General features: G+C 41.3%; 1 protein-coding gene across 3 annotated transcripts in view; it reads left to right on the top strand.

Annotated features, from left to right (window-relative positions):
* The window catches only part of LOC146572039 (voltage-dependent T-type calcium channel subunit alpha-1I-like), a 288,178-nt gene that overhangs the window by 216,716 nt on the left and 43,939 nt on the right, over positions 1–27,523 (top strand). For all 3 annotated transcript variants that reach the window (XM_085276073.1, XM_085276072.1, XM_085276071.1), the window contains 10 exons: positions 2,729–2,799; positions 3,071–3,569; positions 4,542–4,642; positions 6,507–6,630; positions 7,816–7,884; positions 14,675–14,853; positions 20,734–20,860; positions 21,381–21,506; positions 22,272–22,361; positions 26,153–26,345. In XM_085276073.1, coding sequence (XP_085132199.1) covers positions 2,729–2,799; positions 3,071–3,569; positions 4,542–4,642; positions 6,507–6,630; positions 7,816–7,884; positions 14,675–14,853; positions 20,734–20,860; positions 21,381–21,506; positions 22,272–22,361; positions 26,153–26,345 — 1,579 coding nt within the window. The remainder of the gene's footprint in view (positions 1–2,728; positions 2,800–3,070; positions 3,570–4,541; positions 4,643–6,506; positions 6,631–7,815; positions 7,885–14,674; positions 14,854–20,733; positions 20,861–21,380; positions 21,507–22,271; positions 22,362–26,152; positions 26,346–27,523) is intronic.

Here is a 27,523-nt window from a genome sequence, read left to right as displayed (position 1 = left end):
GGTCACATCTTCCAGTCCGTTCTTGGTTTTGAGGTTTAGTGACTTGTACCGCCTGACCAACCAGAATCTAAAAAATGAGAATAAAAAAAAACTCAGAGGTTCTGCCGACATAACAACCACGAAGCTCGAAATAAAAGTACATGTGTTGGTCAGCTTTTCTTTAGACAGCATCCACCTGAAGCTCAAAAGTGGAAAGGTGTTTACAAACGCCATCTCTTTAGTTTCTGATGCATTCGTGTCCAAGAAGGACAGCTTACCCACTCTGTGAAATCCCCCACCGCAGGGTCATCACTACTCGGAAGAGACGCAGTGTCTGTTTTGTCTGCAAACTTAACAAATATGGCCCACCGTGTATTGGATTTGACCTCTTTTGGTAAAGAGCAAGAAAATAAAAAGAGGCAAAAGAACTCTAGTGTGTCAAAATACCAACTCTTGAACTTTAATTTCATTTTTGGAAGTTGAAAGGATCTAAATCTGGCCACGAGGGCACATGATGAATGATGTCAGTGTGCTGTTAGCAGGGGCCGCACGCCATAGCTGGGCTCATTTTTTTGGCCAAATGTTGATCCTCAAATGACTGAGCACAACAGGAGAACTCAGTACTGAGTGCTTGAATGTTGAAAAGGTATTAGGAGCAATAACCTTTCTAACAGGTCACAGTTAGGGCTGGATCAGGTGAACCTTAGTCATGCTGCTTCCCATGATTACACTGAGCACTTCCTGTCTTTTGCAGCACTAGTTTTGTCCTGTTTATTTTTCCACGGTGTCTCTGTGTTCTCTTTTTGTTTTTTCTCATCCCTTTCCCCCTCACCACCCGAGCAGCCTCAGGAGAGACAATATAAAGTGCCTCGAGAAAACCGCTGCTGTGAATTGGCTCTATATCGATAAAATTGAACTGAATTGAAATGAATTGAATTCACTGTGCACAACCCCTTGAAAGTCAATAAACCAGTGTGCATGCTTCTTGCACTCTTGACCTGATGTATCTGAAGCACCAATAGTAATAGCATCCATGCTGCAAGCAGACTTTATGACCACACCTCATGCAGTAGGCACATTCTTGCAAATCTTATTATATGGCATCTTAGAATTTCATAGCACTCTTTTGCTATTTATTTATGGGTGACATTTATGTGTGAAAAAAGCTTGCAATTAAGGCTAATAAATGACAATTTATTTGCACCATCCTGTAAACATTCAGTAATATATATATAGTATACAAAAATCCACAGCAGGAATTCCCCTATTGTTGTGTCCACTGAACCAGAACTGAAGAAAAACTGAAACAGTTCTACAAGGGCTGGCTCGGCATACAGTTGCCATGGTAACTTCTATTAATTGACTGTTCCCTTCTTCTGTTCATCCGCAGAGAAACTGTGGGAGAAAGAAGGGAAAAAAGGCGACAGGGAGAAGTAGAGGGGAGGAAAAAAAGACGGAGCAGAGAGAGAGAGATGGTGATGGAGACAAACAGGAAGGATGATTCAGTAATAAAAAAAAAAGGGCAGTGAAAACATGTGAGATGAAAGTCTGTGGTTTAGCAACCGCAAAGGTTACGATGTTAAACACGGTGGGTGTGCGAGATCCACTTCACTGTGAAGTCTCCTCCTCTTCTCTCACAGCATTCCAGGTTTATTGATATCAGTAGGCACCGGTTACATCACTCAACTAATAAGCGTTCGAGAGAGCTGTGTATAAATGTTGTGTTTTTGGTTGAAGTTTTGTCAGGAACCACTTTTTATCTATTTTTTTCCCCCACGAAATGACACTCAGACTATGAGATGATGTGTTTGTCGGCTGTGATGGAAATTCATCACTCTAACGTTGTATATTGCTAGAAAAGAATGAGCCTCAACACAAACGTTCCTGTAGAGTGTTTGCATGTTGTTTAACTGTGCAGTAGATGTGTGTAATCTAATGTGTGTGATATAAATGTATCGTTCATGTGGTTATTTGTTTGCTTTGATGACAACTATCTATAGCCAGTGACCTTTAGATCAGATTTACAGAAAGTTGTAACTGCTACAATATGCTTGCAAGTGAAGGCAGCAGCTGGTGTCTGTCACTCGCCGTTCTTCTTGGGCGATCTGCAGTGCAGCTCTGTGTGGACTCAAGTGTTACTTAACATTTAGCTTTCATGCTTCGCTACAGTTTATTTAGAGGATTCTCTGGCTCGGGTTTTGATTGGCAACATGTACATTTCCGAGGGTAAAACATATAATTAGAACCATCAGGCTCAGAGGATTAGACATGCGGAAACAAAAAGAACTGTTGGTGTTCCTTTAAGTGGAACTGGCACTCTGGGGTTTGTATATTAAAGTAGATGACAACCTGCAGTGCACTGCAATCTTATTTTTAAAAAGCTCAATTTATACTTCGTTTGTTCAGCTGTTTTATATTTGTTGTTTAATTTGTGGATAATTGACATACACTAACAGCCGCGCTCTTGTTTCCGTTCCATTTTCCTTTTAACCAATGTTTTAGTGACATTAGTCTCTGGCTGGAATACTGTAAGTACCGAAAAAGTCATTGCAGAAAGAAAGTCGATCGCTCTAGAGGTGATACAATCATCCATTGAATTAAAAATATTAAATTCTAGGAGTGAACAATTTTTTTAGGACTTAGTTTTTATTTGTCATTGCTAATTTTGGGGTGTTTGGGTCTTTGACACCTCACTGAGAGACATTCAGTGGATCAGAAACTTCTCTGAAATGCTGCGTTTCTCTTTTAGCGCCACGGTCGCAGTTCCAACTACCACAACTGGGGGCGTCCGTTCCCTCCGCAGTCTGGATGGAGTCGCAGGTACACAGTTAAATTCAGTTGCAACCACTGATTCCAGCTGTTGTCTTAATGAACTTCCAGAACCATTAAGCTGTAATTACCTCCTTGGAAACATCAGACCTTTGATGTTATTTTATTTTCCTATTAGCTTCGAGTCTAAATGCTTAGCACATAAAACTTTATAAAACAGTATTGATCGCCTTCTGTTGATACAGTTCTACTGACATTTTACAAGCCGTTCATGAATATGTATGACCTTTTAATTGTACCTTTAATCACTTGTGCTCTGCAGGTCTAGCTCAAACAGCCTAGGTCGAAGGAGCTATGGGTTCAGCGGATTACCTCCAGTGGGAGGCAGCCTCCGCTTGCACAGCACCCGCTCGCCCCACTCCTACACCTTTGCGCCAGAGCAGGAGTCCCTTCTTTCCCACCCAGCCCACTCCCATCATCCTCTGCCCCCTCATCATCCACCTCCGCCCCCATTTTTCCTCTCCAGGCATTTTGCTGCAAGGAGAGATCGGCGGGCTCTTTCCCTCGAACTCCCTGAATTGTTTCGGGCAGGTGGACAGCCGCCAGGCCTTCCTCCCATCCACCCAGACGCTGGCAAAAGGAGTGGGTCTGGAGCGGGGGGCTCCATTACAGGAGGGTCTGTGGCCGGCAGCGGTTTAGGAGTGGATCACCGGGACTGTAATGGCAAGGCACCAGGTCCCCACACTCAGCTTATGGTTGAGGTTTTCCCTCAAGTCAATGCACGCAAGGACAGAACAGACCTTGATGAAGAAACAGACTATGTAAGTGGTTTACTACCAGCTCTCTGAAGCGCAGTGGTTCATTTACTGTGATCGATTTTCAATGATAAGCAGCAGGTCCTTGTTATAGCTGTATTGATAAACAGGAATAACCATAGAAACTCCCTTAATTCTTCTTTATCTCATTATTACTCAGAAATCCAGGCATTAAGGAAGACGCATGGTTGTTGGTGAAGGAAAGATCTAGCTAAATAGCAAACTGTAGACTGTAATGATATGAGGTGACTATAGTAACTTTTTTCCAACTTCTGCTCCAGTATTTATACTATTGTCATGTTAGTGGATGGGTCAAGTTCAGAAACCCAGCAACAGCAGCTCATGGTGCTGAACCCATCATTAGCAGTTTAACCATCTAACTTCAACGTTTGCTGCTTAGTTCACACAAACTTTAAGATAATATGGTGCCACTTTAGTTTGGTAATGCTATAGGTGGTGCAGAAGGTGTCAGGTAGAGATGAGAAACGAAGGAGTCGAGAATGTGTTTGTTGTTGTTGTTTCTGCAGTGAAATAAGAGAGGGCCTTCGGGGCTTTGCTCAGTCATGCTGCTTGTGGTCGATAAATAGAGATTCTTGATATAAATAGAGGTTTTCCCAAAATGCCCTGATTATACTGAAAACCAAAACAAGACATAAATCATCATTATTTTAGGATTTGGTGCAGGAATTTGTGGCAGCAGTGACTTTGCACTTACTGTTACTTTGTCTACAAACACACTGAAGCCATCTTAGAGAATAGTAATTCATGTATTCTACTTTGGTTGATATTAATAATATTAATAATAATAATAATAATAATAATAATAATAATAATAATAATGATGATGGATTGCATTTATATAGCACTATTCCTGATAGAATAAGGCATATATTCTGACCAGAAAAGTATCAATATTCTAATAATTCAGAGAAATCAATGCTAATTCCTCTTCTGTATTTTCCCTCCTCTCCAATGAAGAGTTTGTGCTTCCGTATCCAGAAGATGATGGAGGTGTATAAGCCAGACTGGTGTGAAACCAGAGAGGAGTGGTCAGTCTACATGTTCTCCCCTCAGAATAAGTGAGTGCAACACAGATTTAGGTGCAAATTCAAATCTAATGACAGGGTTGTTTGCATGTGCTGCCAAACCAGAGTCGGTCACGCAGATCGAACGCTGTCCTGATGACGTGTTTTTTTCAGCTTTTTATATTTAAACTGAGAAAAGAAATCTTCCCGAATCAACTTCTTTAAATGACTGTAGAATTCAAAACATTCTGTATGTGGGCTTTGAAATGTACAACAAATGCAACCTTTTAGCGAGAGACATACAAAGAGACAAGCATGTCTCTTAATGTGCTAATACTTGTAATTGTTTGCTCTGGCAAAGTGGTTTTACCAAGGCTCTATGGAGACAAAGAGGGTGTGGGGAAAAAGGCTCATCAAGCAAGACCAATGGCCCTGAAAAATAAACGTCTGCGAATGTTTTCAGCTCTAGCTGGATAATGTAGAAGAACAACAAGATGCATAGCCAGAGTGTTGTTTCCACAGAGAAAACTCCTGGTTTCACAAATAGCTTGTTAAAGTGATGTCACTGTGTTATTCTCCTCCTAAAGCATTTTTTTTCTGAAGACAGAGCGGTAGTCTGGGCTGTGTTTTCCGTCAGAATTCAATTCATTGCCGGTAGAAACTTCCCTGAAAGCAACATGAAAGAAAAATCACTCAGTCTTTCGTTCGCTCACTCACTCGATTCCCTGCGTGCTGATAGCTACTTAAGGGAAGCCGGGCCCCAGGGCTGTGTTTTGGCATCCTGGCAGGTGCCATCTGTCAAGCAAAGGCTGTGTGTATGTGTGTGAGGATGGCGTCAGACCGTATCGCCGGTAAAGTCTTGTTGCTTGGTTGTACATGTGTTTGGATGACTTTGCATATGTCCGTGTGGGAGCGTGTAAGCGTGTGTATGTGTGTGAGTGCACATGTTTTGTCAAGATCATTTGTGTTCACTCTAACAAGCAATAGAGGCAAACATACTGAAGGAGAAAGAAACCAACATTAAAAGTTGTGTCTCGGGTAGGGTAAGTGCTTACGCCAACACAGCCGCTGGTGATGATCAATATCGGGGGGACAGAGTTGCCAGATTTGAATCAATAGATAAAGAGACAGAGTTGCCAGGTCTTGAGGAAAAGCATTCAGATTAGCACATCGATCTCCTCGCCAAGAGAGCGAGTGCAGCAGTCGGTGTATTCAGTTCCCATCAGAGCCTGCAGATGACGTGAGATTGGGTGCGTGAGGGCTTCACTCTGGACCCGCATGTTTTCTTTACTGGTTCTATAGCTGACAGTTTGACCACCCGGCACCCTTCCTGTAACTTTTTTGGAGCAAACACACAAATGTGCAGTGCAAGTCCCCTGAATACTGGTCAGGCTATTTAAACAACTGCTAGTACTCAAGATACTGAAGATATAACAAGGGAAGAGTAAACAAGTGAACTAGTGCTAATAACTACTATAAAGTCTGGTAACTCCTGGTATTGTCCCCCAGATCATGAGGCCAAACATTTTTTTACGTTGTTCTTCATTCTAGTTTCATTCACGCTAATATATCTACATAAAAAATAACCTACACTGGTTAATAAGATCCGTAGTAGTTGGAAGGAACTTTGCAGCTTTTTATGAGGGTTAAGATGTTGACCAATGAAAAAAAACCCAGATGATTTCAATGTGATGAAATTGCGTTATGGATGAGTTCTCTTGCTAGATTTGCATCACATGAAATACTGCAAAAAGATAAAATTGTGTTTTCTTTCACTCATAAAATAATTTCCTTTGGGATTTCTTATATGTGACATATGTTAACAAAGGAACACAAACTATTGGAGAAAATCTGTTACCTTTTCCCGTTTACATATCTTTTATGTTCTGTCATGTCAATTATGCTTTCCTTTTGTTAGGTTCAGACTGCTCTGCCAATCTGTTATTGCCCATAAACTCTTTGACTACGTGGTGCTGGCCTTCATATTCCTCAATTGCATCACAGTGGCTCTGGAGAGGCCAAAGATTCTTCAAGGTAGCCTGGTAAGAGGAATCGCTTTGAATTCATGGTGGATATTTCCAAATACTGCTACTCAACATGTACTAAACAGAGCAAGAAGCATGCTGTGTATGTGTGTGTCTGTAGATTTATATGTACACGTGGGTGTTTCATTTTAATGGAGAGCGATAGATCAACCAAAAATGCAGAAAAAGATACTTTACATAGAAATTCTAAAATGATTTGCATGTCATTGAGTGAAAGAAGTAAACAAAACATGACTTGTGCTTGGTGGAGAGACATTGTTAGCAAGCACAGCAGTAACACATTTCTTGTAGTTGGTCACCAGATTTGCACGCATCTCAGGATGGCCCACTCTTCTTTACAGAACTCTCTAAATTATTTAGGTTTTTGACCTTAACGTGCCGCTTCTTTATTGCTGGGGTGGTGTGTTTTAGGTCATGCTGGAAGACCTATCTACATTAATGTTGTGGCTGAGAGCAGCCAGTTCTCATCCAGGATTTTATGGCATTTGGACCCTCGGTGCAGTGAAGTCATTTTGTACCCTTATCAGAAAAACAGGCCCAAAGCATAATGATTCCTCCTCCGTGCTTCACCATAGGGATGTGTAACTTTATGTAGTGTGGGGCTTTTTATCATTTTTTGGTGATATTCTGTCTTTCTCCATTGAAATGAAACCGTCATAAAAATGAGAGACTGCTCGCTTACAAAGAGCAAATGAACATACAAATAAAGCAGGGGAATTGTTACCATCCAGGTAAAAGTACCTTTCACTCCTTCGTTGACAACAAGCAGTTAAATATAGAAAAATCAGTATCAGAATCCCACTTACTTTAAGTTCTTACTGCATTCTGGCCTCAAGCCACTTCCTGTAATTAAGCAACACTGAATTATTGAACAGTGAGCCCTTTGCAAGGAAAGTGATCAAGTGAAATGAAAACTTTCGAATTAAAGCACAGCAACTCTTACTTGTTTGGCATTTCATTTTGATGGAATTTTAACAAAACCCTGACTAATGCGATCAGTGACAAACATTGATTCGCTCGTGTCCTTCTTAAAAGCTTCTCACTCAAGCCAAAGTCATCATTTCTGAAACGGCTTTTTCTGGCTTTAATCTGCCACCTCTGCTTGTCTCTCTTAATCATTCTCTTCTTTTCTAATAAATCAAACAGTTTCTCCTTGATTTTTTTGTGCCCCTTTTGTTACAGGAAAGACTGTTTCTTACCATTTCCAACTACATCTTTACTGCCATCTTCGTTGGGGAGATGACTCTCAAGGTAAAACCCCTTTTGCTCTTTTTTCTTGCTCTTTTATGCCTTCCTTACATATCTCGGTTTCCTTCTTTGACATCCTATCCAGTCTCTCCTCTTTTTTTCAGTCCATCTCTATTATTCTGCTTGTCTTTCCCTCTTCCTGAAATCTTCTCGTCTCCTTTCTCACCAAAATGATTCGTCTTTCATCTCATTTCCATGCTACTGTCGACGTTGTATTCTTTTTTAAAACATTTGTCTCATCCTGTGGATTCTTTCTTCTACTGTTGTCTTAAAAAATCAATCTTTACCTTCCTTTCCTACTTCTTTCTGCAACCTACGTATTAATCAGTTGCACATGCCCCATTAGCGATGCACATCCAGATAATGAAGTTAGTTAGAAGGCTATCACTCTTAAGCTATCCTTTAGCTGCTCCTGGCCTTCCAATCCACCAGTGCACATACGCATTATCTTTTTAATCCACTGATCTGCTGTCCAGAAGACATCATCCATTATTGAGGCCCATGTGTCTTCAGGCCTTTTCCACAATGGTAGAAATCCTGTAGTGATTTATTTATTACCAGGGATAATGAGGGCATGTGCAGCACAATGATGTGGAGATCATCTCATTGCTGTAGCAGCGCAGAGTTCACATGTGCACATTTATGCAGCTGCCCCAGATTGAGCTGCATTCGCTGTTATGTATCGTACATCTTCAAGTTTTTTTCTTTCTTTTTTTAACTTCCATTCCTTCATTCAAATCTCCGCTCTTCAGTTTCTTTATCTTCTGTGCGACATTCATTTGATTACTTTCAAATTCAGGGCCTTCCTTTGTAATTTAATTAGTTTAGCTTTATTTTTGTCTTTCCATGTGCTGCTTATTTGCACTCTCAAATGTGTTATGAGCTTGCTCATTTTCCTTTTCCAAACACTTTAAAATACTAATGAAGACAGCTGCTGTTCTGGCAGCATGTGAAATCTTCACGTTGCACATGTCGCCAGAACAGCCTGGCTGCACCTTGGAACACCATTTTTCCCAAACAGATCTTCCATCTTTTAGTGTTTTGATGATGGAGAGGTGAGTGTTGCCTCTCACGGAAAGCATATGTGTTTAACAGTGTTTACACTACAGAGCACAATGACTGAAAAATAAGAGTTATGTAGACAAGTCTGGCTTTATTTTGCATTTGGATTTTCTCTAATCCATTCAGGGTCAGATAGATAGCTAGCTAGCTAGATAGATAGATATTGTAAGGTAGACCTACAATAATACATACAGAGAAAAACAAAACAATCATATGACCCTCTATGACCAAGCACTTTGACGACACTGGCAAGGAAAAACTTCCTTTTAACAGGAAGAAACCTCCGGCAGAACCAGGCTCAGGGAGGGGCGGGGCCATCTGCTGCGACCGGTTGGGGTGAGAGAAGGAAGACGGGATAAAAGACATGCTGTGGAAGAGAGACAGAGGTTAATAACAAGTATGATTCATTGCAGAGAGGTCTGTTAACGCAGCGGTCCCCAACCTTTTTTGCACCATGGACTGGTTTATTTTCAAAAATATTTTCACTAACCGGCCTTTAAGGTGTGGCAGATAAATACAACAAAATAATTACCTGTACCAAAAAAAAGAAGATTTATTCATAACACATTGGAAAAGACCCAGGGAAACCGAGTTAACGTTAAAAACGATAAAAAAATAACTCTAAAAAATGGGGAAAAAACCCGCAAAAACATAAATTTCACACACGAGCCTCAACTCTCCCGGTACCAAAGACTCACGGACCGGGATCGGTGTATTAACACATAGTGAGTGAGAAAGGTGACTGAAATACTCAGTACTCAGGTTTGACTGCTAGAGTTTGTCTTTTGCCCTTTGGATTGTCATAAATCAGGGAACTAGTCTCTGAAGATCACATAACATTATTGTTCAGCTGTATTTGTTGGAAGCAGCACGGTGGCACGGTGGTTAGCACTGTTGCCGCACAGCAAGGAGGTCCTGAGTTCAATTCCACCATCAGGCCGGGGTCTTTCTGTGTGGAGGTTGCATATTCTCCCCGTGTTTGCGTGGGTTCGGGTACTCCGGCTTCCTCCCACAGTCCAAAGACATGCAACTTGTGGGGATAGGTTAATTGGATAATCCAAATTGCCACTATGTGCGAGTGAATGTGTGTTGTCCCTGCGACAGACTGGCGACCTGTCCAGGGTGTACCTATACATACAGCTATGACAGCTGGGATAGGCTCCAGCGACCCTGAAAAAGGATAAGCGGAAGCGAATGAATGGATGTATTTGTTGGATACATAAGATTTATTTTAGATGTAGTTTGTATTCCTTGATGTATGTGTAGCAGTGTTTATTCTGTCTGAGCACATAGTTTACTTTAAGAAAATGAAAGTGAGAAGAACAACATAAACACTTTTCCACATTGTCTTGGCGGATGGCCATTCATGACAGCTATGAACTCCAGCGTCACCATATTGAGCAGACCTATGTTTTCTTATCTCAGCAGACAAACCTGCCCTTTACAGACTTATTTATTCAGTTGCATTCCCATAAAGTGTAAACGCTGTTTATTGTTTTGTCGCTCTGGTTACACTGTTTGTTCCTGCCAGCGTTGGATGGGTGACGTCTGACTGTTTTGGGGAAGGTCTTCACCTCTGTCTTCTTTCCTCTTTTGACAGTTTTTTTCTGTCTTTGCATTTCTGTTAATGCTTAGAGGGAAAAAAAAGATTTCCTGTAGTGCTGTTTGCTTTTTCTTTTTATAATTATTTGAGCAAAACGTCACATTAGACTGTCTTGTCCTTTTCTGTCTCACCCTCCCGTCATCTTTTCTCCGTTTCTCTTTCCCACCCCTCCTGTTGCTGTCTAATCTGTTGTTCCAGTCTGGTCAGTCTGATCTCTCTCAGTGGAGCTCTAATCAAGCAACCACACTAATTACAGTTTCTTTTTCTAAACACGCCCCATCACACACACGACCCGCTCTCATCTCCTCACACTCACACACTTGCGCACAGCCCATACATGAGTAGCAGCAATCAGTGTAAACACTGTTACCTGCACACGGCGAGCCTGACCTTGAACATCAGACTCTGGGGGTACATCTGTTATCTTTCGCCCTCCCAGTTCCTCTCCCTATCTCGCATACACACACACACACACACACACACACACACACACAGAGGACTGTGTTTTCATTACTTCGGGAAGGATTTATGACACTGGCATCGTTTTTTTTAAAACCTTACCTTTAATATAAATTGTGCTTGCATAACTAATCCCTTCTTTAACCCTAAACCCAGTGTAAGAATCAGCTGTGATTCTGTAAACTACTATAGGACTGATTTATTTTTATGTATTCAATTTAAAGTCAGTGTTTTTGTTTTGTTTTTCTCATTGCAACGATTCATATTTCTTACAATTTCCCCTTTTGATTGATTTTTCTTTTTTTTTCTTTTATTTCTTTTTTGCTTCTCCCAGCACATCCAGCTCTGAACTGAACAGCATCAAGCTTTAAGCTGATGCTACACATTAGCAATTTTTGTTCTTTCAGAGCCGCTTCGTAACACTTTCTTAGCAGCTCACTAACAAAGGCTGAAAGAAACTCTGTCAAAACAGGCAGACTTCTTAGCTCTAAGTAGCATTACTCAGCAAGTTTTTCTGAGCTATATCCTGACATAAGACTCTCTATATGTCTCTATCTCGAATCTAGGCACAATGAAAGCCATTTACTAAAGTGCTCTCCAGCATCTTCACAGCATTTGCTTGTCAGAACTCCTTCCATTAGGACTCTTAAGTTGTTCTTCTTTTTGGTATTAGCAGATTAATGTTAGCGCCAAACATCCTTCAGTTTGAAAGGTGGACTGAGACGTGCACAGCCAGGAAAGATTAAAGGCAATTTCAGGTTCATTTCAACTTGCTATTTTTCCCATTAATGTAGCAATTATTGTGTTCTTGTGGGTCTTTGCACTCTACACCCCCATTACTGAAAATTCAGAGAAACGAGGAGTTGCCCAAAACAGCATGTGAGCGTTCTGTATCAGGGGACCTGAGTACTATTTCCCCCAAAAATGTTTTTTTTAATAAATAAATAAAGCTTCAGAAAAACTGGAAATAAGTCATTTAACTTGTTAATGTGTGCTGGCACATGACTTCAATTTGAAGGGAGATGGCTCTGGGGAACTCCTCATTGTTTCACGTACACTTGTAGAAAGCCTAAGAGAGCGCGAGAACAGAGCAGGCAGCAGTGTCTCTGTCAAACACTCAGGGAGGAGCTGGTTTGTAGTGTGGGAAGGCTAAAGGGGGAAATAGTGTACTAAAACTATGCTCAGCTTATCATTATGGTTAAAGTATTGTGTTAAAGTATTTTGTGTTTTTACTGAGGCGCAAATCCATGACAGGCTAATACAGCTGTTAGATCCCAGTTACCCCAGTACTGAAACTCCAGACCGGCTCTGTTTAAAGGGTTTCTGATTCTGTGAGTGTCAGCACAGAAAATGTGCACTGGGGGCTTCATGACCTGGGTTTCTGTGTGTGAGCAGCTCCTGTAGGTGTAATCAGAGCTTCCTTTTTAAACAATCCATTTAAAAAACGCTGTAGCAACAATTACAGCGTTTTCAGCTAAATTTCAATTGGAATTTGAGTGTAAATAAGAAATGAATTTACTGTAAAGCTGTGAGCTGGATAACAGCTGTGAGAGGAGACAAGTATGCTTTGACAATAGACCTACTATCATTTTTATTATCGTATTTAATCTGCTTAATGGCAGGTCCACAGCACTCCAGTAGTCCCACGGGGGCCTCCGTGTTGCTGGCTGCTATTAATACTATAACAGTTGATTTGTAATTCTCAAAGCATTAACATAGACCGAGCACAGAGGACATGACCAACTTGTTGCTGTACATATCTCATCTGTGTTAATCCCCAAAATATATACTCACAGTCATGATTTACACCACGTTAGCTGAAGGACAGGCTTCCCATATTTTTATTTAGTGTGTTTCTTGTTTTGTTTCTGTCATTTGAGTTTTTGTAATGGTGAATTTTAAAGGTGCCAATTAGGGCTCTGGTTTCACTCAGTGGTTAAGCAGGCGACCACATGCCACAAGGCCAAGTCCAGCATCCCAGGTCTTATAAAAGTGAGAAAAAGCCCTAAAAATAAACTAAAAAGAGATGAAGCTGCATGTAATGTACTGATGTGACGCTCCAGCCAAAACAGAATAGAATAATCCTTGAATTGTCCCACAAGGGGAAATTTGGGTGTAACAGCAGCAAGAAAGACACATATACAAACAAACAGGACACAAGACACAAAGACACAGAACAGAAACATACACAATTTTTACATATTGTGTATGTAAAAGTAACAAGTAATAATAACAAGTAATAAGTAATAATAATAATAACAACAAGTAATAATAAAAGGATTCTTGTTGGACACAGCTATGATAGGCTGGTGGTGTAAAACTGTCAAACTACCTTTTTTTTTTGTCCTGAGTGACACTAAGTTTCTTCTTCTTTTTAAACGTATTTATTTATTTATTTTGAGGCAGAAAATGATGCCACCACAAAAATGCCAGAAATTTAAACTCCTGGTGAAGCCACTTGAGCCTGGTTTTAAAAGTGACCCATTCCTCACAGCTAATAGTGGCAAAAACAGCACCGACTGACCAGAAAAAATGTTTGTAAGCGTCGATAACTTGATGTGGTGTGGACACATAATGACAGCTGAGATAAGCAGCTGGAGTTGTTTGTCCTACAGTGATCATTGTAGTAAAATAGTAAAATAAATGCTCTGCCTGAAAGACTTTACTTGATACAGAATATAATGTAAAAGCGTTCCAGAATCTGGCTCTAGTTATATTTTCTGCGTCTCGCAAGTTTTGCTGTGAAATGACAGCAACACCGAAGTTGCTCCATCCCATGAAAGCATTTGACATGTGTCAAATGATGTGGCTTACACCCATCTGCCACGCAACTTTTCTTTGAAAGTCAACTCTTCTCCCCCAAACTTTCCAAATGTCTTTTTGAGCCACTTCAGGGGCTTTTCACTTGCCCTTATGTCTGTCTTTCATTACACCAGCTGGTAGTTTTCCCACAGTTTATACAAGATTCTTGATCTTCCCCACCCACCTCACTCGTTTCCTTTCTTTGTAGTTCAGGAGTTTTCCTACGACTGTGAGTTCCCATCTCGCTGTAACTAGAAGTTGATAGAACAATCAACCAGAAAAAACAACTGCATGACGTTCATACCTCGATTTCGACGAACATCTCTTCTTTATGTTTGGGCTTCTGTGTCCGGGCAGTTAGTAAAGCCGAAATGTGGAAGTGCCTGACATAAGAAGATTTGGCCAGACTGCTGAAGTAGCACATTGCACTGTCAGCAGTGCAGACTACTCTACATCTAAATGAAATTGTAAACTATTTTCCTCGAGTTTTATTCATAGACTTTTGCTCCAGTCACAGTGGTCAGCAAGATTCGGTGTCAACATGAAAGCTGATTAACGGCACAAACAAATAGGGTTTTCTTTTCATTATGGAATCTTTATTCTACTCCCACTTTGAAGTATGCTCATGATTTCTGCCTGGTCTTCTTTTAATAACTGCCTTTTATTTCTTTCCTTGTGTCCCTTCTAACCACAGTTTCGCTTACAAACCAACTGTTTTATTTTTTTAAGTCTCTTCTCCTGTCCAATATGAAATGAAATACCTGTTTGAGAAGCTAAGTAACCAATTTGAATATCAAAGAGTGTGTGTGCCTGTGTACATCTGCTCACATCTGCATTTCCTCATCATTTCTCCCTTCATCTCCCCAGGTGGTGTCTATGGGTCTGTATTTGGGGGAAACTGCCTATCTGAGAAGCAGCTGGAACATTCTAGATGGTTTCTTGGTCTTCGTGTCTCTGATTGACATCGTAGTGTCCATGGCGGGTGGGGCTAAGATCCTCGGGGTTCTCCGTGTGCTCAGGTTGCTCAGGACACTCCGTCCTCTCAGGTTTGAAGGACTTTCAGTTATTTTTTCACATTTCCCCACTGCATGCCCCATCAGGATGGTTTCTAAAAAGGAAAAGGACAGTTTAGGAAAATATTTGCAATCTGAAGATCAATAATACTCACTTAGCTTAGTTAGCTTAGCATTAGGTAGCTTTACCTGAAACATTAAACCTGATCAACATTGTTCATAAAAAGGGACTGTATCTAGGAACGGTTGTGAGACCATTTCCAAACAATTTGGAATCATTTCCATCACCCAGTCACACAAGCACTTTTGCATCATTTTACTGCAAGAACGATTCACCAGGAGGAAGCAGTGTGAGAAACTGCAAAAAAACAAGAGCTACATCTCAGACTCAGGACTGAGAAATGCTTTAAAAAGAGTGGGACAAAATTCCTAATTAGTGATCTGAGAAACTGATAAAATAAGAGGTACAACACAAATGCTGCAGCAAGGGGGACTCAGGGCGACAGGTCCGAGGGGAGATATCATCACCCCCATCTGAGATTGGTTATCAAGTCCCAGTTGTTCCAAGGGTGGTGGAGAATGACCGAGCTAAGATCCTCTGGGACTTCCAGATACAGATGGACAAATTGGTGATGGCTAACCAGACATAGTAGTGCTGCACAAAAGAAGAACATGGTCGTAGTGATAGACGTAGCGATACTGAATGACAACAACATCAGGAAGAAGGAACACAAGAAGCTGGAGAAGAACGAAGGGCCCAGAGAAGAGCTGGAGAAGATGTGGAAGGTAAAGGTAACAGTGACCCCCAAGCTGGACGAGTGGCTCCAACAGATCCCAGGAACAACATCCGAGATCTCCGTCCAGAAGAGCGCAGTCCTAGGAATGAATGAATATATATATATATATATATATATATATATATATATATTAATTAGGGGTGCAACGATACACAAAATTCACGGTTCGGTTCGATACTCTGGTGTCACGGTTCGATATTTTTTCGATACAAAAAAAATGTTCATGCCTTTTTAATTTGTCATTTATTAAAATTATAAATATATATTTTAACTCAAAAGTACAGTTTTTAAATTTAACCCTAACCCTTGTGCGTGTTTTTTATTTTGACAGCGAATGCGCACCTGCGGACCACTTATGTGCAGCCCTGGTTATTTAGCTCGTCATATTGCAGCCACAGAAATTCTTTTGTCCATGAAACCATAAAGCTGTACTTTCTTTTTGCCTTATAGTCTGATTTGTCATAACTTCTCCGTTTTGTGGTAAGCTTTTCTTTGGCTGTCACTTCTTCACCCTGACCTGTCTTATTTGGCTCAGCAGAACTAAAATATATATCTGTCTGTGAAGGTTCTCAGTCATCCAGGTCATTGTAGTCAAATATATATCCTGCTGCTTTTATACACGCACTCACATAAGCTCAGCGATTCTCTGCGCGATCAACCTCTCACATGTTTAAGCTTGCTGCGGGAGATTTCACTTGTCATGTTTGCATAGTAAGCTAACGATTAATAAGACGATGTCAGAGGAATTGGTGCACAAATTATCATCACTCACAGATCAGTGCTGTCGCTCTCTATACACAGTTCGCGCGATTGCAAAGTGAAAGCAAAAAAACAAGCGCAAATTCAAACGCAATTGCAATATGTCACATATTGACAGTGGCTCACCGATGCCAATGACATAATTACCCAGCTACATTTCTGAAAGAATGCAAAAGCATTGACATATATTTTTCCTTCCTACAATAGCCCGACGGGCAGGGAAGAGATAGATTTTGGTAAACCGACTGAAAAAATCGCTAGCTCCGGGACGTCGGGCTAGCGATATTGCGAGCCCTGTATCTGATTGAGGAATGACTCATCTTTGGAAAAGAGAGTTTATTACAGAGAAATGTCTCTTTCCAAAATAAAAGCTATACTATCCGCCTCTTCTGGGCTATATTCTCAGCAGCATAAGGAGAATCATGTGCTAACAGCTGTCTAAATGACTCGGCTAAAGTTAGTAGCATGCTTGTTGTTTTTGTCTTTGCACTAGGATGATGTCGGGGTAAATGTGCAGTCATATTCGTTGTGTTCCCACTAGTGCTTTCAGGTTAATCTCGTTGAAATGACCTTAACGCCACAACACGGCAAATCTCCGTTAACGAGCTACCGCCGATCGCCCCGTGCATGGGGCTAGACGGCCAACACGTTAACGAGCTAACTGCGCTAACACACTAGTTCCCACCCATGTAATTGAGCATTGCGTGGCACATCCAACATACTGTTTTACTTTAGTCCATGACTCGCTTACCTTCAGGGTCATACGTCACATGAAAACCAAAATAATTCCAAACGCCAGATCTGAATGAGGGTGGGGGAGGTCCATGTTAAAAGGTGAGCTTAACTTCTGTCTCGCTAGCTTGCCCTGCGCTCTTCCTTCTGACGATGCTGTCTGTGTTGAGCGCTCAGTGAATCTGCGTTCGACTACTCCGCCTAGGCTGCACTGTCGAGCCTAGGCGGAGTAGTCGAACGCAGATTCACTGAGCGCTCAACACAGACAGCATCGTCAGAAGGAAAGTTGATAAAATAAATTACAAATTTTGTATTGTTCGATACATATGCGTACCGAACCGAAAGCACTGTATCGAACGGTTCAATATCGATACGAATATCGTTGCACCCCTAATATATATATATATATATATATATATATATATATATATATATATATATATATATATATATATATATATATATATATATATATATAACCTGCCTCAGTACTACATGGAAGCTCCTGTCAGGCATCATATCGGCTAAGATGAACAGGCACATGGGTCAATACATGAGCGGGACACAGAAAGGAATTGGCAAGAATACCAGAGGCGCAAAACACCAGCTACTGGTAGACAGAACAATCAGCCGAGACTGCAAGACCAGACTGACCAACCTGTGCACTGCCTGGATTGATTACAAGAAGGCCTATGACTCAATGCCCCACAGCTGGATACTGGAATGCCTAGAATTGTACAAGATCAATGGGACCCTAAGAGCCTTCATCAGGAACTCAATGGGGATGTGGCGTACAACACTAGAGGCCAACTCCAAGCCCATAGCACAAGTCACCATCAAGTGCGGGATCTACCAAGGAGATGCTCTGTCCCCACTGCTGTTCTGCATAGGCCTGAACCCCCTCAGTGAGATCATTAACAAGACTGGCTACGGATACCGACTACAGAACGGAGCAGTTGTCAGCCACCTCCTGTACATGGATGACATCAAGCTGTATGCCAAGAGTGAACGAGACATCGATTCACTGATCCACACTACCAGGCTATACAGCAATGACATTGGAATGTCGTTCGGACTGGAGAAGTGTAGTCGGATGGTAACAAAGAGAGGGAAGGTAGTCGGAACTGAGGGGATTGAACTACCAGAAGGCAACATTGCAGACATAGAGGACAGTTACAAGTACTTGGGGATCCCACGGGCGAATGGGAACCATGAAGAGGCCGCTAGAAAAGCTGCAACCACCAAGTACCTGCAGAGGGTCAGGCAAGTCCTGAGGAGTCAGCTGAATGGTAAGAACAAGATCCGGGCCATCAACACGTACGCCCTGCCCGTGATCAGGTACCCTGCTGGGGTAATAGGCTGGCCAAAGGAGGAGATAGAAGCCACTGACATAAAGACAAGAAAGCTCCTTACCATGCATGGAGGGTTTCACCCCAAATCCAGCACCCTGAGGCTGTACGCTAAGCGGAAGGAAGGGGGCCGGGGACTGGTGAGTGTCAGCACCACAGTCCAGGATGAGACAACGAACATCCAAGAATACATTAGGAAGATGGCCCCAACTGACCGAGTGCTCAGTGAATACCTCAGGCAGCAGAAACCCAAGAAAGAGGAGGGAGACGAGGAACCATCATGGAAGGACAGGCCCCTGCACGGTATGTACCACCGGCAGATAGAGGAGGTGGCTGATATCCAGAAATCCTACCAGTGGCTGGACAAAGCTGGACTGAAAGACAGCACAGAGGCACTAATCATGGCAGCACAAGAACAAGCTCTGAGCACAAGATCCATAGAGGCTGGGGTCTATCACACCAGGCAAGACCCCAGGTGCAGGCTGTGTAAAGATGCCCCAGAGACAATCCAGCACATAACAGCAGGGTGCAAGATGCTAGCAGGCAAGGCATACATGGAACGCCATAACCAAGTGGCCGGCATAGTGTACAGGAACATCTGTGCCGAGTATAACCTGGAAGTCCCGAGGTCAAAATGGGAGATGCCCCCAAGGGTGGTGGAGAATGACCGAGCTAAGATCCTGTGGGACTTCCAGATACAGACGGACAAAATGGTGGTGGCTAACCAACCGGACATAGTGGTGGTAGACAAACAGAAGAAGACGGCCGTAGTGATCGATGTAGCGGTTCCGAATGACAGCAATATCAGGAAGAAGGAACACGAGAAGCTGGAGAAATACCAAGGGCTCAGAGAAGAGCTCGAGAGGATGTGGAGGGTGAAGGTAACGGTGGTCCCCGTGGTAATCGGAGCACTAGGTGCGGTGACTCCCAAGCTAGGCGAGTGGCTCCAGCAGATCCCGGGAACAACATCGGAGATCTCTGTCCAGAAGAGCGCAGTCCTGGGAACAGCTAAGATACTGCGCAGGACCCTCAAGCTCCCAGGCCTCTGGTAGAGGACCCGAGCTTGAAGGATAAAACCGCCCGCAGGGGCGTGCTGGGTGTTATATATATATATATATATATATATATATATATATATATATATATATATATACACGTTAACGCACCTGGAGTGCAGAATGACTCAAAATCCCAGAAATGTTCCTGTAAACGAGCACACATTGCAAAGCATGTGTGCTGAATAGGTAATTGGGGGGGGCTGTAGCTCAGGTGGTAGAGCAGATCAGCTACTAACACTTAGACTAAGAAGTTTAGAAAAGTACTTGTGTGATTGGGTGAATGAATTAGTTGTATAAAGCACTTTGAGTGCTCAGATAGAGTAGAAAAGCGCTATATAAGAATTGCGATTAATTACAGAAAATTGAAAGATTTTAGTTACATTTTTTAATCTATTGACAGCACTAATATTTATGAGAGAGAGAGAGAGAAGATTTGGCATGAATTCAGTTCCTTCTGAACTTGCTCATATTTGCGAACCATAAAACAGTTAATGTATCAGCCGTAGCACTCTGGACAACACAGGTGCAGTCATTCTCACACAGGACAGTGGATTAATGAAACGGCCTCCCCCTATCAGCAGTAAAGTGTTCTACTGTTCTACTGAAATAAAGTGACTCTCTCTGACTGCTCTCCACACCTCCGCGCAGATTCATATATTAGGAAGGATGATAAATAAAAGTGAAGTCAAGTGTTTTATAAATGGATCTGTAATTCTGAACATGGAAAAGTGGTGACCCCCCACCCCACCCTCCAGCTGCACAGTGCAGGAATCAACTTCAGCAGCTGATGTTTGCTAGAATGTCAGATTAATGGCAGCATCTCAGTGAAACTGTTGGATAGCTTCATGGATAACCAGATAAACAGACTAAGACGTTAATGGCTTCTCCATAATTATCCCCGGATCCTGAAAACCGAAATTATCTCCTTGGGAGAAATGATCTTGAGAAATCAGACGTTTATTCTTATTTTAATTTTCTTTTGTCAGCTGGCGAGTTAAATTATTCTGTTTTCTTGAGATAACAAAATAGATTATTGGCAGTTTTTGGGATGCCAGCATAAAGAAAAGTGACTGAAATGACCGCAGTGTTTTAGACAAAAGCTCTGCAGTCACGTTGTTCTTTTTCTTTTTACTTTCGCTTCTAAAAGATGCTGTGTGTCGTTTTTTTTCTTCCTTCTTTCTTCATCTTTCCATCCCTCTCCACCTGTTTGTCCTACAGGGTGATCAGCAGAGCTCCAGGACTGAAGCTGGTGGTCGAGACCCTAATCACGTCCCTCAAGCCCATCGGCAACATTGTCCTCATCTGCTGTGCCTTTTTCATCATCTTTGGCATCCTTGGTGTTCAGGTAAACATATTCGTGTCCAAGTCCAAGTTGCCCTCCACCTAACATCTTCTGCCTTGCTATTTTTTTTTAAATCAGTAAGGGAATATCATCACAAAATCTAGTTTATCTTTTTAACTCTACAAGCAAGTTTGCAAGTATGGAAAATGTACAGCTGGCTCCTTTATATTTTCATATTTTCTTTTGCACCTGGTTGTCAATCCCACCCTGCTATTGCACACTTCATTTCATGTCATTCTCTCTGCATCTGCTGTTATGCATTCTTTTACCCACATCCCTCTTTGATGTTCAGTGTGAGTGAGAGTTAAAAACGTCTTTTCTCGGGAGGAAAACCACACTGTTGATATCAAGCGCTCGTGGAGTCTTCAATAAAGCTCCATGTATGCACTAGTTACAAACACTAATTGTGAAATTACTTCAAAAACCGAGTGAAAGAAGTGGCTATGCAGAGAAGGTTTTTTTTTCACTGCTCTGTCGTGATTTATCTTCATGTGCCTCTGCCTGTGTCTGTTTTCCTTCAAAGCTTTTCAAAGGAAAGTTCTACTACTGTGTGGGTCTCGATGTGAAGAATATCACCAATAAATCTGACTGCCTGGCTACCAACTATCGATGGGTTCACCACAAATACAACTTTGACAACCTTGGACAGGTACGAGATAGAATACAGTGTATGCTTGGCATCCTGGCAGGGCTGTTTCCCACATATTACCCTAGAAGTACACACAAACTACACCGCACACAGAGACACTGTACTATGCTGTCGATCCTTTAAATGGTCTTAAAGCTGGAGAAAAAGCGACAGTTTGATTCATGAATGCGAAAAAAGAAATGTAAAGTGCCTTTTGCCCACAATAGAAGAGATGGTTTTCAGTTAGCTACAACATCCCATCGTACAACAAAAAGAGGTGGAGAATAACAGAGGAAGGACTCACACGGCTGACAATGCTAATTAATGTTTTTAATATTGTACCACTGATGTCTATTACATAATAGCAGTTCATGTTTGTTGCTCTGAGCACTAGGCGATTAAAGTACTTTGCTTCATGTCTGTGGTTTGATCTACTAACATCTTTTCTTTGTCTTTTTTTTTTTTTAATAAATGCCAGCTGTTAGATTTAGCCCATTATACTATTAGCGTTTTGTTTGGATGGGTCTAAATCAGGGGTCTCCAACTCCAGTCCTCGAGAGCTACGGTCCTGCAGCTTTGAGATGCATCCCCAGTCCAACACAGTGAATCAAATGATTGAATCATGAATGCGATGAAGTTTGGCAAAGGCCTGGTAACAAGCCATTCATTTGATTCAGGTGCATTGGATCAAGGATACATCTAAAAGCTGCAGGACAGTAGCTCTCGAGGACTGGAGTTGGAGACCCCTGCTTTGTTTATTCATGCTGTTGCTTGTGTCCCTTTCAGGCTCTTATGTCCCTGTTTGTGCTGGCATCAAAAGATGGCTGGGTCAACATCATGTACCATGGACTAGATGCAGTGGGAATTGACCAGCAGGTAATAAATAATATTACCGTAAATACCTATGCTCATGCTTGTGGTTATAGTAAAAAGAAAGTCTACACTCTTCTCACACCTAATGATGATCAGTTAGATGTGTTTGATTTGCAGCATCTTGCTGCTACTTATCGTCTTAATTCCTGTGGAAGCAGAAAAGCTGTGCTTGTTTCAGCATTTTGAAATACTTTTATTTCACTTGTATTGACATACATATGGTATAATATATCAGGTTTTGCAGTTCACCTGACATTGTATTTACCTAATGCGAATGATCACATTCATTGTTTTATATCCAGATACTTAAAAGCTTTTTCTGTCTATCTATCTGTCTGTCTGTCAGTCATTCAGTCAGTCAGGTTCACTGTTCAGTGGTAGTAAACTAAGCAGAGTGGCCCACATGCCTGCCTAAATCTCCATCTACATACTCAAACCTCTTTGAGGGAATCCCACATTTCTTTAACAGATGGGATATAAAATTCCTCCTTCTGGTCTTCTGAATATTCAACCCAGTTGGATGTTCCCAGATCTCCTCCACAGGGACGTGTCTTAGTGTCGTCTGTTCATATCATTGCAATACTACAAATGTTTCCTGTAGGAGCAGCACCTTCTACATCACCTTCTCCTTCTGGATTTTATCATTGGAATCACATTTAACCCTTTCACACATAGTGGTCACTACAGTGGACAGCTGTTCAAAGGCTGCTTTCTTGTATTTGTGTCAGTGTTGATGGTATACCTGCACATAAACCACTACATTGGACACTGATGTGTCACTCCATACCAAATTCATAAGTCAAAACGTATGATGTCCACCTAAGTCGACATGTAACAAACTCTTTAAGAAGTACATGTTTAAAAAAATGAAGTTCAAAAATCTTTTTTCATGCTTAAAGATGAATAAAAATACTAACCAGATTGAGGTTGTCATGCATGAAACGGTTAAATGTGACGGCCCAGTCCTCTGAGATCCCTTTGTTAGTATATTTTATTTGAAGAGCTTTACTCCAATGTCCCTATTATGCTGTTTTTAAGTGCACTGCCTGTGTCTTTGCTATAATGCAAATACCCTTTTTTTAAATTTAATTAACCCACACTCCCTCCAATGAATGTTATGTGAGCTGAATGTTGTTCATAACTAGTTTCACATAAGACTTTAAAATTATGATTGAAGGTGAGAGTTGAGCTATAATTGGAATGTGAAATTAGGAGCTTTGCTTGAATGCTCTATCAGAGATACTATCGTTATCTAATGGAAGCTAAAACGTTCTAATAAACAATCACACCTGAGGCCAGTCACGATCTTAAAAATGTATCTTTGCTTCCTAAATTGGAGAACACGCTGCTTACTGTCTCCTTAACCCCACAAATAATATACACAGACGACAACACCATCCAATAACGTGATGCAAATTAGTCTTCTATAGTGGCTACAAAGTGAACACGTTCCTTGTAGAATTGGTTTATTTGAAAATCTATTAGAGAATTTATTAAAAAGAGTGGGCATTATTCTGGATGATTCAGTTTCCTCGCCTCAGGGAGAACCCTCACTGCAGTCCAACATGGCTCTGAATGACTAATCCCATTTACACTCCACCCAGTGCTTTCAGCTCTCAGCGCTCCCCCAAATTGAAAATCTGACTCTCATCTCCAGGTTTATTGTCACTGAACTTCAGAGTTTTTTTTCTTTATTTTTTGTTTTGTTTTCTAATGACTCTCTCCCAAAAACTACCTCCACATCCAATCAACCCACGTTGTCTCCATTCTCTGCCTATTCCTCTGTTTACTGTCATCCTTTGAGATTGCTGACAGTCCCCAGATTTTCAAACTGTACTGAATATGGACACAGAGTGTCAGATGTATTCTTTTCTCTCAAAAAAGAGATTTCAATCTGGTTTTCGCTCATGTCACAGTACCGAAACTGCTCTACTTAAAGTCACTAACGATCTTCTAATCGGAGCTGACTCTGGTCTTCTCACCATTCTCGTCCTTTTAGATCTGAGCTCAGCCTTTGACACCATTTCTCACTCTGTCCTTCTAAGCAGACTTTCCTCTCTCGGCATCTCTGACACACCCCTCGTCTGTTTTCAATCATATCTCCTCGACCGCTCCCAGTTTATTCAACTAAGATCATTCCGCTCTCGTCTATTCCCCGTCACCTCTGGTGTACCCCAAGGCTCAGTTTTAGGCCCTCTTCTCTTTATAATATACATCCTCCCTCTAGATACCATCTTCCGCAAATTTGATCTTCAGTTTCACTGTTTTGCTGATGACACCCAGTTATATCTCTCTTGCAAACCTGATTCCTCCCTCCCACCTTCTTCCCTTACAGAATGTCTATCCGAGTTAAAATCCTGGTTTACCTCTAATTTTCTAAAGCTCAATGAGGATAAAACTGAGATCCTCCTTATTGGCACCAAATCCAACCTTTTGAAGGCAAACCATTTCTCACTCACCATCGATAACTCCACAGTTTTCCCTTCTCCTCAGGTTAAGAGCCTTGGTGTCATCCTAGACAGTTCACTTTCCTATAAATCTCACATCAATAATCTCACCCGTTCTGCCTACTTCCATCTACGTAACATTAACAGATTGCTTCCTTCTCTTTCCACCCAGTCTACGTCCATTCTTGTACATAGTCTTGTTACCTCCCGTATTGACTACTGCAATTCTCTTCTGCATGGTCTCCCCCAAAAATCCCTCCATAAGCTTCAACTGGTTCAGAACTCTGCTGCTCGCATTATCACCAGAACCCCCTCCTACCAGCACATCACCCCTGTTCTTCAGGAACTTCACTGGCTCCCTGTGAAATTCCGGATAATTTTCAAACTTCTTCTGCTCACCTTCAAGGCCATTCATAACCTCGCTCCTTCTTACCTTTCTGACCTGTTAACCACCACTTGTTCTGCCCGTTCACTTCGTTCTTCTTCTTCTATCCAGCTTACTGTACCTTCCTTCCGCCTCACCACCATGGGAAGCAGAGCTTTCAGCGGCTCTGCTCCCAGGCTGTGGAACTCTCTGCCCCCTGAAATAAGAAATATTGGTTCTCTCCCCCAGTTTAAATCCCAACTCAAAACTCATCTGTTCAAATCTGCATATTCACTGTGAATCCACTGTTTGTTCATTTTATCTTGTGCTTGTATTTTATTGTTCTTATTCTGCCATTGTTTTACTAAGTGTTTTATCCTATTGTAAAGTGTCCTTGGGTGACTTGAAAGGCGCTCATAAATAAAATTTATTATTATTATTATTATTAAAACGAGTTGAATAGATGTGTAACCCTAAACATTTAGAACAGTGTCAAACTTGTCCTGGAAGTGATTCTCAGCGATCACCATATTTCATGTACATACCAGCTAAAACAACCGGGCCGCTGGACATCAACAACTAACCTTTCCATTTTCAGATGTTAATCAGGTCACATAAAGCACATAGCAGGAAATAGTCTGTATTGAATACTGCTGTAAGCTTTATGTAGTGATTTAAGAAACTGTCTGGTGACACACAAGACCCCTACTTGATAAAGGTGAATGCACCAGATTATTAGCTGAGCGTTTTGCCCATCAACGCATCACACAAACTCAAAAGGAAAGAAAAAAGTCAGAAAAGTTTGAGTACATCTGTGAAAAGGGCTTTAAACTTTCCATTCATAGTATTTTTTTTTATTGAGATTAAAATGAGGCTGCTCAGAGGTGGCTGGAAGTAGGTACTTTGAGCTCACCCGTGGATTATTTATGTTTTCCTATTTTTGTCTACCTTTTTTTAATGTTACATTTCCCTGTGTCCTCTAGCCGATGATCAACAACAACCCATGGATGCTGCTCTACTTCATCTCCTTTTTGCTGATTGTCAGCTTCTTCGTCCTTAACATGTTTGTGGGTGTGGTCGTGGAGAACTTCCACAAATGTCGGCAGCACCAGGAGGTGGAGGAGGCCAGAAGACGTGAGGAGAAACGCCAGCGTCGCATGGAGAAGAAAAGGAGAAGTAAGATCCAGAGAACAGGAAGAAGCTGAAGGGTGAACGTGGGATACGCAGGAGTTGGGAGGGAGCTGAGTGCCTGAAGCACTGTAAAGATTGAGGGGAAAATAATTAATAAAGAAAAGCAGAAAGATGAGACGGAAAATTTAACGAAATAAAAAAGAAAGTAAAAAAGGACGGTTTTAAAAAATCAAGTCATGTTGAAAAAAAACATACATGGAAGGAGGAGGACTGATGAGATCCAAAAATCTATTGGGAGAGGAACAAAGACTGAGTGTACAGAAGAATAAAGAGAAAATCTAGCAAAGAGATGCAAACGGTATACAGTCTATTATATAAAAAATGCTCACCTCTTCTCTCATACTTCCAGTTTCAGAAATCTTATATACAGTATATGTTTAACTTAATAGATGCAATCTTTTAAAGTCTCCACTCCTTGGGTAAAATCCACGTGGCATATGCCCAAGACTTCTAATTTGATCTTTTATATTACACATGATAATATGACGTTGAATGAGTCATTTTTTCAACTCATTTAAAGCTACTTAACCTCTCTCACACATTTATCAAATTCTCTCTTTATATAAGCACAGAGTTTATCTCAGTGTCTGACTTTTCTTCAGCTGCTCTGAGCGTCATTATTCTTTCCCTCTTATGGAATAAATTCACTACTGTGTAAAAGCCTTGAGTCGACTTTATTTCTCTATATTTTGTTAGGAAACTGGGAAATAGACATAGTGATTTAGCAAAATCATCTGCAAACATAGATGGAAATACATTATATGAGGCAAAAAAAGAGTTTGTGCAATTCTAACATGCTTGAAAGTCAATATTTGGTAGGACTGTCTTTATTCGTCCACAATGCCTAAACTTTCTTACGCAAGCCTTCTTGTACTTTCTTGTAGTAGACTTTAAAAACTTTTATTTGGTCTCAGGGCCTCAGAAGTCAAACCTAGGCTGTTGCCCCCTGACCATCCAAACCAATTGCGCAAAACCGGTAGACCTTAAGATGGTCCCACACTGCTTTAATAATGTTGGGGTCTGGGCTCTGAGGAGGCCAATCCATGACTGATAGTGTTCTATTTTTTTCTTTCTATCCAGCATTATAGCAGTATGTTTGGCACCACTTCCTGAAAATTTAAGCCATTGGTAAACAGGAACCTTCCAGATAGCATTGCGTGGTG

This window comes from Mchenga conophoros, linkage group LG6 (genome assembly GCF_057382185.1).
Source record: "Mchenga conophoros isolate Kocher_MC1m ecotype Shallow Benthic linkage group LG6, M_conophoros_male_GT1.1, whole genome shotgun sequence".
Taxonomy (NCBI): Eukaryota; Metazoa; Chordata; class Actinopteri; order Cichliformes; family Cichlidae; genus Mchenga; species Mchenga conophoros.
This window is presented reverse-complemented; position numbering and strand designations above follow the sequence as displayed.